Here is a 13,708-nt window from a genome sequence, read left to right as displayed (position 1 = left end):
GAATCAGTTGTCCGAGCAGCAGCATGTAGGTGGACTTTTTTAACATCTAATGAAACGACATGCCTGATGAAAAACACAACCAACGATAATAGTAAACATGTACGACTCTGTTGTCGGACGTCCACCAGCTAAGTGCTCTTTTTAGTTTCTAACTCGTAAGCATTGCGAAGCCAAGCGATTCTTCCTTCTTTTGTCTCCAAGTTTGCAAAAACATCTCTATACTTCTTATGAATCAGAAGATGCGTCGCAAACAAATGTAGTTCGCTCCCTTCAGGTGATCCATCTTCCTTCACTTGTAGCAACTGGTTTTTAATCTCTAATCGAACCGGGTCATTGTCAGAAGAGGTAATGGACTTGTTTGTGGTCAAGGAGCGGGACTCAAAAGCCTCCACAAGTCTTTTCATGTACTCTTCCCTCGAATCTTTTTTCTTCTTTGGTTTTGGGGAATCATGGCGCATCTTACGCTTCCCAGTAGCATTTGTGCAGGGGTCAGGTGTGCTGTTTTCACCCCCACCTAAAGTGTAATCCAAATGATCATCAGAAGATGAATTAGCATCCTCCACGCCAGGAACCAGGGTTCTTTCATTTGTGCAGACAATGGGTCCAAACATAACCTTTAGCTCGTCCTCATTCTCGAGGGGGGCTGTTTTGAACATAATACAACCTGGCATTGCCTGCACCAATTCGTAGTCCTACTTTTAGATGGCCAATACGAATGTTAGTCTACGAAAAAAAAGTTGAACTTACTTCATTTTGCTTGGCCCACCACTCATCTGGCGCACTGATTGAACCAGTATGAGGGTCTCGACCAAGACCTGTAGCCCTTTCATTAAGAGTTTTCCACTGGGTGAACATTCTCTTCAACGAATCCCACCTATTCTTCATTTGATCCCTGGTGTAAGTGCGACCAGTGCGTTCCTTAAACTTCCTTATGAGGTTAGCATACCCTTCTGCATTTAGGAATTGTTGTGGCCTGTTCCGAGCATTGACCTCTTCTACACAAATTTCTGTGTAAATTTTTGTTGCTCTACTATCCCACTTTGCAATCACTTTGCCGGACTTGTCCATCTAGTGCATAACAAGTATATAGTTTTCAACATACGTAGTAGTGTTCCCGAATTAAAAACAACAAAAAAGATGAAGAATATACTGGCCATATTATGTTGAGATAATACCGTAAGTACTAAGATTGCAATTTCATTAATTACACAACGAGAACCTTAAATAAACTGGTACTGGACACAAAATGTCAGGGAACACATTTACAGCAGCCCATGAACCAAAAGAACAAACTGATTCCCTGTTTCCCTACGCCCTTAGTACAGAAAAGCTAAGGGACTTGAACCCTGTTATTCAAACACCTAACTCCAAGGTTGACTCCCTTCTACCTTAAACATCATTGTCACTAAACGAAGGCATCTGATCGGAGTCATATTCAACTCCCCAAAAGTTTTGGAAATGCTCCGCAAAGTCCCAATGTGGAGTCAGGTCGTCGTCAGATGGGGGTGGTGACGACAAGGTAGAAGGTTCATAGCTGCTGTCAACTGGGATGTTAAAGTTGTTCACGATGTCCAAATGCTCTTGCAACACCAGAGAGTCTTGCTCCAGCATGCAAGCTATCTCCTCCAAAGCTACACGAAGTTTGGTAGCATCAAATGAGGTCAATCCGCGTCCAGGACGGATTGTTTCCCTCGCTACGGAAAATATCTTGTCCGAAATCTCTTGCATCCGTCCAATTGCCTTGTCGGCTATGGAGTCTGCTGAATCCATCTGATGTGGATTAGGTCGTTAGTATACCAGACATGGGGACTATCTACAAAAATTTGGCGTAGTCACATGTCCTGTGCATAGGCTGCTAACAAAGTAGGGGACAAGTACCACTATTTACTAGGCACATGTGTACTAATAATAGTACTACCAGACTGTCAATGTATTACCCAAATAACGTCAAAATATTTGGTACTCCATCTTCTAATACATACACAGGCAGTAACTAACAAATTATGACCAAAACCTTGAACATAGAAAAGTTTGTGACAAACAAAGTAATAAAGACCCCGAGTACACCATAGAAACAACAGGTACTAACTACTAAAGTATGAACTAATCAGTCAACAAATAATAGTGACACAACAGATGAATGGTATCCGAAGAAAACCATAATCAAAAATTGGGGCAGCACCTGTTTAGTATAGTGCGCATCAAATTGAGGAGCACATTACCTTGCTTGCACTGGATCTTGGAACCGAAGACAGACCTCCGACGTGATACGGGTATCTGAAGGCGACAATGCACCAAAAATTAGTTTAGTACGTGGATCCATAACACTAATGATTAACTGAATAAACAGGAGATCAGTCGGCAGTGGTTCAAGGCTAAACAAATACCAAACGGGGCAGGACAAACCCTACAAACACGTGATGACGCTCAGGATCGAGGCAAGGTACACCCTACCTGGGAAGATGACGACACGACGTGGGGGAGCAGAGGAACCTTGCCGACGAGAAGCAGCGGCGCCGATGTGGGTGCGGTAACCCTAGCGATAGTAAATGGGTCAACCAACCGTGGCGGCGGCGGTGAATGAGAGGGTCCGGATGGAGGACAGAGCCCGTACCTTCGAAGACGAAGAAGACAGGGGGAGAAGGTGGGGCTGCGGCGAAGAGGTTGCGCGAACCCTACAAATGACGGGAAGGAGACGCCGCTGAGGGAAACAGACGGTTGGGATGGAGGAGTTCGCGGATGGAGGTCGGGCGTACCTGCGAAGACGACGGCGGTGGCGCGTTGGGTGCGCTGCGGCGGCGGCGACAACCCTAACCCAACGCGAAGTGGACAGACTTCTATCCGAAGCCAAGTGAAGGCCGCTTCCAGCGGAGCGTGCGCGGGTGGCTTCTTACCGAAGCGTGTCGGCCAGAATCCACGCCAAAAGCTGAGCGTTTGGTTCCAGCCTCGGCTTCTGGCGGCCAGAAGCCGAGCAAAAGCTGAACCAAACAGCCACATCATGGATCAGGACCCATTGCTATTTGTAATTGGGTCTGTCCGTTTTAGAATGGAACAAAGTGTCCATCGTTCTTATTTCTGATAAAATTAACTCACTCCATTTTGAATTAAAAACATTTGTTCTCTACTATATATCTAGATATAGTGCATATCTAAGTGAATAATAAAACCTATGTATCAAGAAAAGTAAAATATTTTATAATTTAGAATGGACGGAGTAGTTTATAATTCATGCAAGCGTGAGAAAAGTAGTTATTCCACTAAATTATTGGTTGAACCGAAGATGCACCACTCATCTAGAGGGGCTTGGTTCCTCAAATCACACATCATAAATGCACTTGATGGGAAGAGAAGAAAATGCTGCTCAGTTCACATAAAATTGAGGTTTTCACCAAAAAACGATATTCATCAGGCAGCAAACTTATGGTACTAGAGAGCTAGACGCTACTCATCCCATCCTGACAGGCCAAGCCCTCCTGCTCCTACCTCTGGCATTGAGGAAAACATCTTAAGAGCTGAGGAGTCAGTGATGGTGACAACACCTTTTGGTTTCTTTCTCTTCTTTGTGTGATCAATTACCAGACCTCCAACAGATTTTCCATCAGGAGCTGCTTCCAGGGTTGAGATGTTCTTTAGCTTAGTCTCTGGATTGCCCACATTGGAAAACATTAAATCTGCAAACGAGATTTCTGTATTGTCAATTCCTTCAGCATCTACATCTTCTTCGTCAACAAATTTCTTCCTCTTGGCTTCCTTCTTGTCCTTCGTGCTGGTATCATAGACAAAAGATTGAACTTCTTTGTTCTTTAAGCTACTGTTATTGGCATGGTACGGCTCTTCAGATTTCTTCGTCTTAGCTTCCTTGACCTTTTTCTTTTCCTTACTGTCTGGCACTTCAAGTTTACCAGGGTTCGAAGTGGTGATACCTGTAGAAACACTCTGGACTTCAAGCTCTTCAAGGCCCTTTACCTCTTGTTTAGATCCCTTCCTTTTATCCTTCTTCTTCGCATCAATCCCAATGAGGTCTTCATCTTTGCTCGGAGGATTCTCTTTTGTAGACCTCTTATCACTCTTGGAGGTGGCCTCTAGGGGCTTTGCGTTCAGTATGCGCAAGGTTGGCACAGATTTCTTAACCTGAGAGTACACTGGAATTACTACAGAATTGCAGTACATACAAAAAAAAAATTCAAACTGGTCAGGGGGGATCACCTTTTTGACAAGACTGTCTTTCTTGGAAACAGGATTTCCCTGCAAATTAAGGTTCCTCAAGTAGCGCAATTCAGAAAGTACCTAGCAATGCAACAAGTGACTGTTACAGTCAGAAATAATTCATGACAGATTCATTGGCAAACAGTGATAGGTGCAAACCTTCAAATCTGAACTCCTCTCAATAAAGTTATTCCCCAAATCAAGGCTCAAGATCTTCACATTTTTGGCCAAATCTGAAGGGATTGTCTGTGGATTAAAACCAGAAGTCACAGTCATCAAGTGCAATAGACAAATATACACTAGGACACTGATCAAAATACAAAAAGGACCACAAACGAAATCATACACTGATCTTGTTGTGAGAAAGCCTAAGTTCCTTCAGTTCCACACACTTAACAAGAGAAGATCCAATATTTTCTATTTGGCAGTGAGACAAGGATAGCTATGGGAAAAAGTAACAGTGAAACATTAGTCATACAGAGTTAGAAATAGGCTCCATACAGAAGAAAAGAAACGACACATTCTTTTCTATAGTCATGTACGAAGGATAAAGAAATTAATAATACCTTTTTCATAGACTTAGCCTTGACCAAAGCATTGCCAATGGTAAAGACAGGGTTCTTAGAGAGAACTGCAGCAGAGTAAATGTTACAAGTAAGTGAAGGAAACATAGTTATCTATTGTCTCATAGCTCCTATATGAAAAGAACATATAATTTTTTATTAGGTGATTGGTTTGAAATATAAATATAAAAGGAGAAGCAAGACAAATGTCATGTGCACAAAGACTATTATTTACCCTGCAAAATTCTATAGTTGTAACAACAAAGTTGTGAACAGCATTGTATTGTATATCATGATCTCTTAATGAAAAAGCTGTTGATCATCTTATTTTAGGAAAAGGATGCATCAGCAGGGTAAAGTAATCCAGTTCAAGCTACTATGCATGTGTGGTTTTGATTTGCATACCAAGTGTATTCAACTGTTGCAACTGATCAAGCTTGCAGATGGAAGAAATATTGTTATCTGCATTAGAAATTGTAAAGGTTCTATAATCAAGCATATTACCAACAAGAGAAATAAGAGTAATGGACAGTCTAGAATATTCATCAGTTGTGTTACCATTAAGAATCAATGCTCCCAGGCTTGTTAAAGATGTGACCTCGTCCATTTTTGTAAGTTCGTTCTTGCCAGCATTCAGTACCTGTACAACAACTCCGAAGTGAGGTGAGTCAAAGTAACGTGGTAAAATTCAGTACTTTAGGGGGGTGACTCACCTGCAGCTTTGAGAGCCCCTCAACACCTTTTAAGCTCACAAGCTTGTTTTCCTTAACCGAAAGCCACTTCAAATTGGCACAGGAGGACAAACCCTTGGTAACATACAACCAAAAAAAAAATATTGAGGCGAAAATAGAGGGGTATAAGCAGACCAGTTGAGGTTCAAGCGGTAGCAGGCTATATGAACCACTATATGTTTCCATGAACCAAAATCGCCGGTCACCAGTTCATGAAAACGATTGCATAGCTGATAATCTTTTGAACCATGTCTGAGCTTGTATAAAACTACTGAGAGATTGTGAGACCAGATAATGTGGTCAAAGAGATAACAATAACAATAACAATAACAATAACAATAACAATAACAACAACAACAACAACAACAACAATAATAATAATAATAATAATAATAATAATAAGAATAAGAGCATGATATACCAACGACAATGAGATTTCCGCAGAAACATAGTATATATTTAACTTGTGTACCCCCCAAATCCTCATTAGCTTAGGAGGACTTTGCGTGACAGCATTGCTCATTTACCACTAGACTAGAGTAGTTGTTTATTTATGCAGTAACAAGAGGTACCTCGAGGGTGACGAGGCAGTTGAAGCCGAGGTCGAGGTGCTCCAGGTTCTTGAAGCTGCTCAGGCACGACACCTGCTCACCACCAGCCACCACACAGCAGCAGCAGCACAAAGGATTGTGAGTATCAGAGCAGCACGCGGCAGCCGATGAGACTTCACTCCACTTACGTCGGAGAGAGCGCGGTGTGTGAGCTTGAGGGACATAGCGTTGGTCCCCGCCGAGCCCGCCTCGCGCGCCGCCTGCTCCTCGGTCAGCCGCCCCATCGCCGCCGCCGCCGCCGCCAAGTGATTGGCCGCTATGGCGTTTGCCTCCCTTTGATTGGTCTTCCTTCTGATACCCTAACGGCGCCCCGTTGACGGTCTCTTACTGGTGGGACCCACGTGCCAGTCTTGGCATTGGACTTATCGCGTTGGCTCCTTCACGTGCCTCGTCAGCGATGAAACGGAACGGGACGAATATTATCTCAAAAAAAAAAAGTCTTGAGTCCCCCCTCTCCTTCCCCTTCCCAACGCTCTCGCTGCAGAGGAAAGGCGAAGATGGCGATGACCGTCGAAGGTGAGTGCGCCTAGACCCTTCTCCCCCCGAACTTCCAACATTTTCCTGTAGTCCAGCTTCGATTCCCGTCGTTTGGGACGCCGATTCGTGCATGGAGTCAGGCCGATTGGGTTGTTGCTAGGGTTCCGTTCCAGTCCGATGGATGGACTCGGTTGCTCTCTTCGGAATCAGGGCTTTGGAGATCCCGAATAGATTAAGGATGGTGCGCTGTAAGTTACCTCTGGCAGCGCCAGCGCCAGCACTGGATTGCTCGTTCGGTCGAGGTTGGTTTGCAGGTGCTCATTTTGGATCAGAGGCGGAGCTTGTGTTGCCACTTTGCAGCAGTTTTTGAATCCGATTTCTGCAAAAACCTCGTGAAATGCACGCAGTTAGCTCATAGTGCTTTCGTCGTGATTTTCACCTTCTGTTTTGACGAGTTCATTTTTTCCGAAAGAGATTATGTTTAGATTAAAGTGCTCCGATTGGCTCGTACCGTATTAGACTACCAATACCTTTCTTCTTCAAATAGCTTCAGGAGTTCCTTTTACTGATTCTGTTTATCTGTTACTTGTCTGCTTGCCCTCCGTGCCGCTGTGCTGGATGCTGCTGCTCACGTACTGCTGATGTTTCTCTCTACAGTGTAAGCTCATTGTCCTCAGTATTTTCTAACTTTGGCTTTCTAGTTTTGTTCGACTGATTTCTCCTGTTGCAGGCTTGCTGCACTCGCGTTCATGTTCTCCACGAGTATTCTACTGCAGATACTGGTACGATGTGCTCGCTTATGTAATGCTCCTCTTAGCCTCTTATTCTAGGAACTAATTAAGATCACTGGAAGCTTTCTGTGGTACCAGTTAATCGTTACTTATGTGGTGTATGCATTGGTAGTTTTGAGAAGCTACAAATTAGCTGTTTTCATGTTTTCTTGAGCTCTTCCCGCAATGTATGCCCATTAGTTTTGTCCTGTGACTCATGGCATAAGCATGATACACGCAATATAAAACGGAAAAGCACAAAGAGGCACTAGCTGCTTACCAGGGTTATAGCATAAGCATCATATCTGTGTGAGAATCAAATGTGCTGGAGAAAGCACTTCTGCAGTCACTGCACACAAAAACTGTGTAGACACCCCCACACCATGAACTATGTGTCCTAAGTGTAGCATATTCATGCAGAAGGCAGCATGAAGTTGCCATGCTATTATTGTTTGTCGCTTCTTCAATGTTGGATTTCATTTTATGGTACAGGCATGCGCTTTGTACAGCAACTGGTGGCCCATGTTAGCAGGTTATTGTTACTTCATCACCCTCCTCAGTTTAATGAGAATGTTTCCATAGTTGTTCTACTGACATTTTCTACATGTTTATGATTCGGCAGCTCTCATGTACGTCCTTGTACCAATGCCATGCCTGTTTTTTGGTGGTGGATCCACACACTTCTTGACCAGCAGAGAAGGTGGAGGGTAAGTTTGTTAGAAATAAAATCCAGCACTGTGTCCGTAGTGCTGGGGTGTACGCGTGTGTGCTTGCATGTGTCATGTGTGTGCATGCAGCCGTTAGATGCTCTTGGGTGAGTCTATTAAGCCGACGCGAGAAGGCCGCTGTCCGTGTGTGCACGTCGTGTGCATGGGGCCGGGTCGTACGCCCAACGTGGCAGGAAGTTTAGGCGTGAGGGCGCGAGTCTTCAGAGTTGCGTGCGTCCATCTTATGCGGATCAAAGTCCGTCTTATGCGGATCAAAGGCTTCGTGCCATGCAAGCAACTTAGGCTATTTAAACTCCTGTAAGCATCGGCAAGCATTTTAACAAGAGAAAACTGGTGTTCTAGCACCAGGGTGTTTGTGCGCCAAATTCTTGCGTTTAGCTACTGTGCTTCTTCTACCTACAGTTCTCTTCCTGTTCTTCACATCTGAGTGGGGGTAGTAGATTCCAACAAAGTTCAGTGTCCGATGCTCTTGGTTACCTATGGAAATGTACAATTCACAGATATAAATAATAGACCACTGAGTGAATATTACTTCGTATATATACTCAACAGTTTCATTCATATGATCATATCCTGTGCTATATCACAGTGTGATACTGATCAGCTGTGGTGGTAATAATTTCAGGTGGATTAATGCTGCAAAATTCTTGACTGGTGCATCGGCCATGGGAAGCCTTGCTATTCCAGCAATTCTGAGGCATGCTGGCTTAATCGAGACCGGGGCCATGTTCATCGAGTTCACGTCCTTCTTCATCCTTGTATGCACAGTGCTGTGCTTCCATAGGGCGACTCTGGATGAAGACTGGTAAATGCGCATTTCACCGACACCCTGAACCCTAGCGGTTCTTGGCTGCTTCTGTCCATGCTAAGAAATATTCCTGTTGGAAGCTAACATGGATCTGTACAAAGAAGCGTATTTCGAGCGTAGCCGTAGCTGATGTCTTATGTAGACACTTGTGAAGATTATGTGGTCATGTGGCAATGCAGATGTTATTACCTTCACTTTGACTTTGTCGTCACATGTTCTATGGTGAAGGAAGGAATCATCCGTGTAAACCATGGCCAGGGCACGCCCTACTTGGCTCCTAATTCTATCGCAGGCTTTGGGGTTAACCTATTATGAATGGAATAATAGGATCTTGATGACCGAAAGAAAAGGGAGAGCTAATTAGTCACATGGCTCGGCCGATGTATTTTTTTTTCATGTTTGCATTCATGAATCTGTCTAGGATATTACATATTGTGGTCTGAATCTTTATAAATCACTTGTTTTGCGGTCTGAATCTTTATAAATTTCTACCTGTGCTCCTGGTTCTATCTCTAGTTTCATGATCTTGTGAGAGGGACCTTAGTGTTGTTGTGCGACAATATTTTCTAGGTGGATATAAAACTCATCAAATCGTGAAAATTAGTTCAACCCTAACATCAGTTTATTTCCCGCTTCCCTTCGTTTTTCATGTTGAAGAAATCCGCGAGTCATCAGTTCGACATCATTTTGCCGTGCTATTTGGAAACCCATCAGCCATGGAATCGCAACCCGCTTCCATTCACTCATTTCCCTTTCCCACATGGAAGAAATTTGCGAGTCATCACACCGAGAGCATTTTCCCTTCCCTGACTCCAAGTCAAGATTAAACTCAGAATAACTCAATGAGTTTTACCCGATATAAAAGCGGGATAAGATGATTTCTTAACTCGCGGGTATGCTAATACACAAGAACCTGTACCCATCGGGTAGACGGGTACGAGTATAAGTGGGTACTACACATGCCTGTATACTCATGAGTAAAATATACCTGTGTCATATCACTATTTACCATGTAATTAAAGTTGTCTTAGCTAAAATAAAATACTTCTTCGCTTATTGTTTGTTTACCTATCAAGGATATAATCATCTGGTTTGTTGTATTTCAGGTGAACTTATTTTTATGTGTTTGTTTGACATTTTAAGTGATTGACACATTAGTATTTTAGACTTTTCTAGCGAGTACGAGTAACTCGTCGGGTAAAATTACCCGTGTGGGTACTAGTATGAGTAAGTTTCTATACTCGTGACCTTATATGGGTAATCCAACTGATAAGATTTTTTTTGACGGGCATAGGTATAGGATGATACTACCCGACGAATATATACTCGTTGCCATAACCAAACCTTTCTCTCCACCCGACCTTCCTCTCTGTCATCCTATCTCCTTGCTCATCCTCGCTCTCTCTGGTGTCCCCTCCCTGCTCAAACTCTCTATCCTTTGTGGTGGCTGTAAGCATCTGCCCTATCTAGTGTTTTGGTTTAACAAAAATAAATATAGACTAAAAGTTTCATTTGAGGACATGAGATTTAGGTTAATCCATGATAAAGATGGAGTGTATTAGATTACATGGAGTTATCACTAGTTTATATAAGGTGGATAGCTTAAGACAAAGGTATTTATAGGGTTTTAGATATAACCAGTCAAGAGGTGATTAGAAATCATATTAACCAGGTTAATATGATAGATAGTCGTGCTATCAAGATGTACTATCAAGATGGAACAAAGTATTTTACTTGGTCGATCTATAGTGTCTCATGGATCACTCAATTGAGACTTGCAATTTTCAAAGAAAAAGTGTGACAATAATGCTTCTTTGAAAGAGAGATGAATTGTGAGCTATGTATTGTCCGACTCATAGGGCATATTTCCCACTGGTCTAACTAGATGATGGCCAAAAATATAAGTTTCTGTCTTAAATAGAGTTGATTATGATAAACTCTCTGATTTTGATCGGTGGACAGTCCTCCGATCTATTGTAGTGGAATACATAAACTTAGAAGTTCCTATGTTAGAATTTTTCTTTGTTGGAAGACTGTTCGAGACCTTGGGTGGATTATTCGTCATACTTATTCTGGTGGTAGACTTAAACTTGAAAGTTTATATATGGAAATGTTGATTTGTTGGTGCACTATCCAGGCCCATGGATTGGATTATCTGGGCCACTTGGGGTGGATTGTCGGCCATACTTTATATAGTGGACGACAAAACTTGGAAGTTAGTGTGTTGGAAAGTTTCTTCGCTAGCAAACTATCCGGGACTAGAGATGGCATTGGGAAATTTTATGTCGGAAGTTAACTACCCATCCCCATCCTCGTCCCCATCAACTTCAATGGGGGAGAAATTTCCCCATCTCTGTCCCCGTTTGGGATTTTTTCCCGTGGGTCTCCTCCTCGGCTTAAAATAGCATGTATTGAGCCACTTGTCTTTAGACCATTGCATGACATCACATTATAAAATAGCAATTATAACATAATATATAAGTCCTAAACTGTTTACCCACATGACATGCACACACACTTTCTGGTCTTTACATAGAACATACCAAATCACCAAACACACATACACATGCACACATCAGTCACCACTCACTAGAAGCTTAGTATGGCAACAACAATAAGCTAATAACATATTACATAAGTTTATGTCCAGCAATAACATAACCAAATTGCCATATGATAGTACTTAAAAGGTCATAACATGCAACAATGAACCATACACGTCTCGCTAGACTCGATGGGGATGATTCTTTCCCTATTTAATCCCTCGTGGGGAGTACATTGCAATTATCCATGTCCCCTAATGGATGAATTCCCCGCGGGGAATCGGAGAACAGGGTCCATTGCCATCCCTATCTGGTACCCTAAGACAAATTGTCTGTTTCAGTTGGTAGATAATGTGTATGCTAATATTTGGCAAGTGGATTGTCCGAGCCTTTGACGCGGACTGTTAGCCGTGCATTCTCGAGAGGAGCCAAAAACTTGGAAGTTTTCTGTATGTGCTAATAATTGGTTGATAGACTGGTCGCGCTGGTGGCGTACTATTCGCTTGCATTGTTGGCTGACATGTATTTAATTGAAATTATAGACGTTGGATTTCAAATGTGAGTTGTTCGTGAGTTGTACTAGGATTGACCGTGAGTGCCTATAATTCTCGAAAAAAGTAATCTAACATCTACTTATGGGAAGTGGGGCTATAAATAGTGGGTGCTCGGGTGTGTGCATCCCGGCTTGAGCATTTGGATCACTTGTTGATCATTTTGAGCATTCATAGACTTCTTACTCACATTCACTTGGGGTTGATTTCTAGTGAGATCAAGAGAAATTTAGTATATTGCACCAGTTGTGTAGTTTTGAGGCTTTAGGGAGATCATCAAGCAAGGTTTTTGGTTTATTACTCTTGGAGGTTGTTGCTCATTAGACGATTTGGTAGTGATACACCGTGAAGCTATTCAAGAAGATTGTGAAGAGGCTCTAGTAAAGTTGTGAGAAGTTGTGCTTGCGTCGCTAGAGCGGTGAAAAACAACTCTAGCGGAATTAAGGCTAGAGATGTTATTTGATAGAAGACGACTCATAAACGAATTGGACTATTGGTAGATGAGTGACTAAAAGACAATGAATCCACCTTAAAATGGATTAAGGGTGACCAACAAGCCATCGATATCACGAACAATTCCTATCTCTCGTTGCGACGAATTATTCTCTATCTTAATTTAACGTTGTAACGGTTTTTTGTTCATTTACATTTACAAATCTTATGGTTTATTTTGTAGTCGTAAAACAATTTTAGCATATTCTAATTGCTAAATTGAGTCGCTCGATGCTTTTAAGTTAAAACCATCTATCCACCCATCTAGCTGATACATTGATCCTATAAAAAAATAGAGGTCACGACGGCTGTGTGCAGCCGAGATGCCGTGGCAATGCACTCCGAGATGTGGCAGCCTAGATGTGGTGGTGCAAGGCCGAAATGTGATATTGCAGGCGACATAGGTGAATCGAGACTGAGCAGTGTCATAGACAAGGGGGCTGGCGGGGCCCATGGCCCTCTAACAAAAAAAAATTGTTTTCTAGTTATATATATATGGCTAAAATAAATAAGTTAGCTAATAACAAATTAGTATTTATTATATACTTAGCACATATATGTATTAATTGTTATGACTAGTGACTATAGTATATATATATATATTCTATTATTTATAATTATAACTATAGTTATATATATGTGTTGGTCCTCTCTAAAGGAAAATCCTACACGTTGCAGTGGCAGCCAGGATCGTGAATCGTGATGCTACATGCTCTGGTGGCCATCGTCGACCAGTGGTACTCCAGGGTCCACACACGTCGGCAGCTTCTGTGTATGCTCCCGAAATGGTGGATTTGAAATGATCCATCGAACATTTATTTATTCATATAAAAAACAGTAAAACATATACATCAAAGACAGTTTGGCCGAGTGGTCTAAGGCGCCAGATTTAGGCTCTGGTCCGAAAGGGCGTGGGTTCAAATCCCACAGCTGTCAAATATTTTTGAATTTTTTTGGCTCATTCCCTTCTGATTATTTTTCACTGATTCTCTTCTGATGAAATATATACTTACACCAAGGTGTACTAATATTTTAATTTTAAGATAAAAGAACTTCCCCGTTGTGTATGGCATAACGGCGAATAGTCCATCCATCATCAGCTTGAGACGGAGACGACAAGAACGACGCTACCTCACCATCTTAATCTTATTAGCAGCAAATAGCAGATGCAGATCAATAAACCCTTACCAAGCCCAATGCAGGGAGCAGATTCTCTCTCTCTCTCTTT

At 42.3% G+C, this 13,708-nt stretch overlaps 2 protein-coding genes and 1 non-coding gene across 3 annotated transcripts; 2 read left to right on the top strand and 1 right to left on the bottom strand.

The window, feature by feature from the left end:
- Window positions 1-3,238: 3,238 nt before the first annotated feature.
- Window positions 3,239-6,366, bottom strand: LOC100382293 (leucine Rich Repeat family protein). The gene is made up of 10 exons (NM_001175043.1): window positions 6,240-6,366; window positions 6,073-6,144; window positions 5,483-5,575; window positions 5,328-5,409; window positions 5,175-5,231; window positions 4,773-4,837; window positions 4,553-4,648; window positions 4,366-4,452; window positions 4,207-4,287; window positions 3,239-4,131 (listed from the first exon to the last, which is right to left on the bottom strand). The coding sequence occupies exons 1-10, from the start codon at window positions 6,333-6,335 to the stop codon at window positions 3,442-3,444; spliced, it is 1,419 nt and encodes a 472-aa protein (NP_001168514.1). The 5' UTR covers window positions 6,336-6,366; the 3' UTR covers window positions 3,239-3,441.
- A 201-nt stretch (window positions 6,367-6,567) lies between these two features.
- On the top strand, window positions 6,568-9,379 carry LOC100282432 (uncharacterized). Its single transcript, NM_001155343.2, is given in 6 exon segments — window positions 6,568-6,627; window position 7,319; window positions 7,322-7,370; window positions 7,851-7,890; window positions 7,981-8,065; window positions 8,712-9,379. Coding segments are annotated over 6 exon segments (378 nt in total). The 5' UTR covers window positions 6,568-6,608; the 3' UTR covers window positions 8,896-9,379.
- A 3,957-nt stretch (window positions 9,380-13,336) lies between these two features.
- TRNAL-UAG (transfer RNA leucine (anticodon UAG)) lies at window positions 13,337-13,416 on the top strand. The gene has a single exon. It is a non-coding gene; the product is annotated as a tRNA-Leu (tRNA).
- The last annotated feature ends 292 nt before the right edge of the window (window positions 13,417-13,708 follow it).

Source organism: Zea mays, chromosome 3, assembly GCF_902167145.1.
Source record: "Zea mays cultivar B73 chromosome 3, Zm-B73-REFERENCE-NAM-5.0, whole genome shotgun sequence".
NCBI lineage: Eukaryota > Viridiplantae > Streptophyta > Magnoliopsida > Poales > Poaceae > Zea > Zea mays.
Note: the sequence above shows the minus strand (reverse complement) of the source record. Positions and strands in the feature narration are given on the sequence as shown.

Excerpts from the sequence above, each read along its gene's own strand:
- LOC100382293 (NM_001175043.1), bottom strand. The coding sequence starts at position 6,335 with ATGGGGCGGCTGACCGAGGAGCAGGCGGCGCGCGAGGCGGGCTCGGCG. Across the intron at positions 5,410-5,482 it reads AGGGGCTCTCAAAGCTGCAG|GTACTGAATGCTGGCAAGAA; the intron begins GTGAGTCACCCC and ends GTTGTTGTACAG. Across the intron at positions 4,838-5,174 it reads GCAACAGTTGAATACACTTG|TTCTCTCTAAGAACCCTGTC; the intron begins GTATGCAAATCA and ends ACTCTGCTGCAG.